This window comes from Pseudomyrmex gracilis, unplaced genomic scaffold, assembly GCF_002006095.1.
Source record: "Pseudomyrmex gracilis isolate BER0280 unplaced genomic scaffold, ASM200609v1 scaffold_3475, whole genome shotgun sequence".
NCBI classification, from domain to species: Eukaryota; Metazoa; Arthropoda; class Insecta; order Hymenoptera; family Formicidae; genus Pseudomyrmex; species Pseudomyrmex gracilis.
In genome coordinates this window covers 620-2,500 of record NW_018024059.1, presented here as the reverse complement: position 1 = coordinate 2,500, position 1,881 = coordinate 620, and the positions used below count along the sequence as shown (strand labels likewise).

The following is a 1,881-nucleotide window of genomic DNA, read 5'->3' as shown; positions in this document are numbered from 1 at the left end:
GCGAAAAAAAAATCTTGTTTCACCATGACAACGCACCTGCCCATTCGTAGGTCGTTGCGATAGCTAAAATCAACGAATTGAAAAGTTCGAATTGTTCCCCCAACCAGCATATTCACCAGATTTAGCCTTCAGCGACTATCATTTGTTTCCTAACCTTAAAAAATGGCTCGGAGGTAAAAAATTAGAAAGCAACGAAGAAGTCATCGATGCTGTAAATGAGTATTTTGAGGGACTTGACATATCGGACTATAAAAATGGTATCACTGCATCAGAGCACCGTTATGAAAAATGTAAATTAATCTTGATGAAGATTATGTTAAAAAATAAAGCGAAAAAAAAACGAAAAAAGTTGTTTTTCTTTATCAGGCCGAAAACTTTTCACCCCACCTTTGTATATAGGATGTATCATTATTTACCTCTAGTTACTGAACTGCTAGCAACTGGAGATTCATTTAATCTTTCTATTGAGGATATGTCCGGTCTTCTTCTTCTTGGCACATTCTCCGCTTTTTCAACTCTTGCATGATCTAAAGAAAAACAATTAAAAAATATGAAAATATATAAATTTTTCTCTCTCTCTCTCTCTCTCTCTCTCTCTCTCTCCCTCCCTCCCTCTCTCTCTCTCTCTTGTTTTCTGTCTTGCTCTCATTTTCTCTTTTGCTTGCTTCTTCTTTTGCTCTCACTCTCTTTCTCTCTTTTTCTCTCTCGCTCTCTCGCTCACTTCCTCAGTCTCTTCCTCTCTCTCTCTCTCTCTCTCTCTCTCTCAATAATAATAATTGTTAATAAAACATATATTTACCATCGTTTGGCATATTAGTAGTTTCCGGATTCACAGAAACAGAAGTCAAACTTGGAACGTTGGGAGATAAACTTGAGTAAATTGTTGGAGAAGATCGACGTTGATCCTTTTCGAATGTAAACATATTCCAATCTTCTATCTACACGGAAATGGTAAAACAGATCGGTACGTTGAAAGAAAGAGAAGAAAATGAAGGAAACAGAGAGAGAAAGAGAAAGAAAAAGAGAGAGCGAGAGAGCGAAAGAGTGAGAGAGAAAGAGAGCGAGACAGCGATAGAGCGAGAGAGAGCAAGAGTGCGGCAGAACGAGTAAGAGAAAGAGGGAGAGAGAGAGAGAGAGAGTGAAAGTAAAAGAATGAAAGAAAGAGAGAAGTAGAGTTTGTGTGTGTGCGTGCGTCTCTTAGTACCTATCGAAAAATGACTTATTTAGAAATTTACTTACATTGGAATCAATATTCATGACGTCTACCTCGTCTTGTTTGTTCTCCATATTATTAACCTTGTTGTCTGTGCAAAATGAACTGACAAAATGACATACTTCATAATATTGCTTTGTTTTTGTTAAAATGGCTACAACTATATGTGTAACAAACTATAGAAAAAAAAAGAACAAGGGAGATGGTATGAATATCAATTTTTATCTAAACGGATCACAAAAAAGATAATATGCTTTCTCTCGCTATCTCTTTCACTCTTTTTCTCGCTCTCTCCCTTTCACGCTCTTTTACTGTCTCGCTTTCTTTCTCTCTCTCTCTCTCTTGCTCTCACGCTTCCTCGCGCTTGCTCTCTTGCACTCTCTCTCTCTTTCTCTCTTTTTTTCTCTCTCTCTTTCTCTCTCTCTGTCTCTCTCGCATTCTTTCTCTCTCTCGCTCTCTCGCTCTTTCGATCTTTTGCTGTCACGCTGTCTTGCTCTCTTACTCTCTCGCTATTTATCTCGCTCTAGTCTTACTATGCAACGTTAACGAGATACATGTCAGATCTCATTCTCTCTCTCACTCTCTCTCTCTTTTTCGCAAAATCCCTCTTTCTCACCTCTTTCTCTTTTACTTACTATGTACCTACGTATCATTATACAAACCATGTA

At 37.9% G+C, this 1,881-nt stretch overlaps 1 protein-coding gene across 2 annotated transcripts in view; it reads right to left on the bottom strand.

The window, feature by feature from the left end:
* The window catches only part of LOC109863181, a 3,569-nt gene extending 2,215 nt beyond the window's left edge, over positions 1-1,354 (bottom strand). Inside the window, exons 1-3 of one of the 2 annotated variants that reach the window (XM_020443394.1) lie at positions 1,240-1,354; positions 800-938; positions 417-527 (exon numbers count right to left, since the gene is read on the bottom strand). In XM_020443394.1, the coding sequence (XP_020298983.1) occupies positions 417-527; positions 800-938; positions 1,240-1,287 (298 nt within the window). In that variant the 5' untranslated portion in view covers positions 1,288-1,354. The remainder of the gene's footprint in view (positions 1-416; positions 528-799; positions 939-1,239) is intronic. The other variant, XM_020443395.1, reaches the window with a different exon arrangement.
* Between the last annotated feature and the right edge of the window lie 527 nt (positions 1,355-1,881).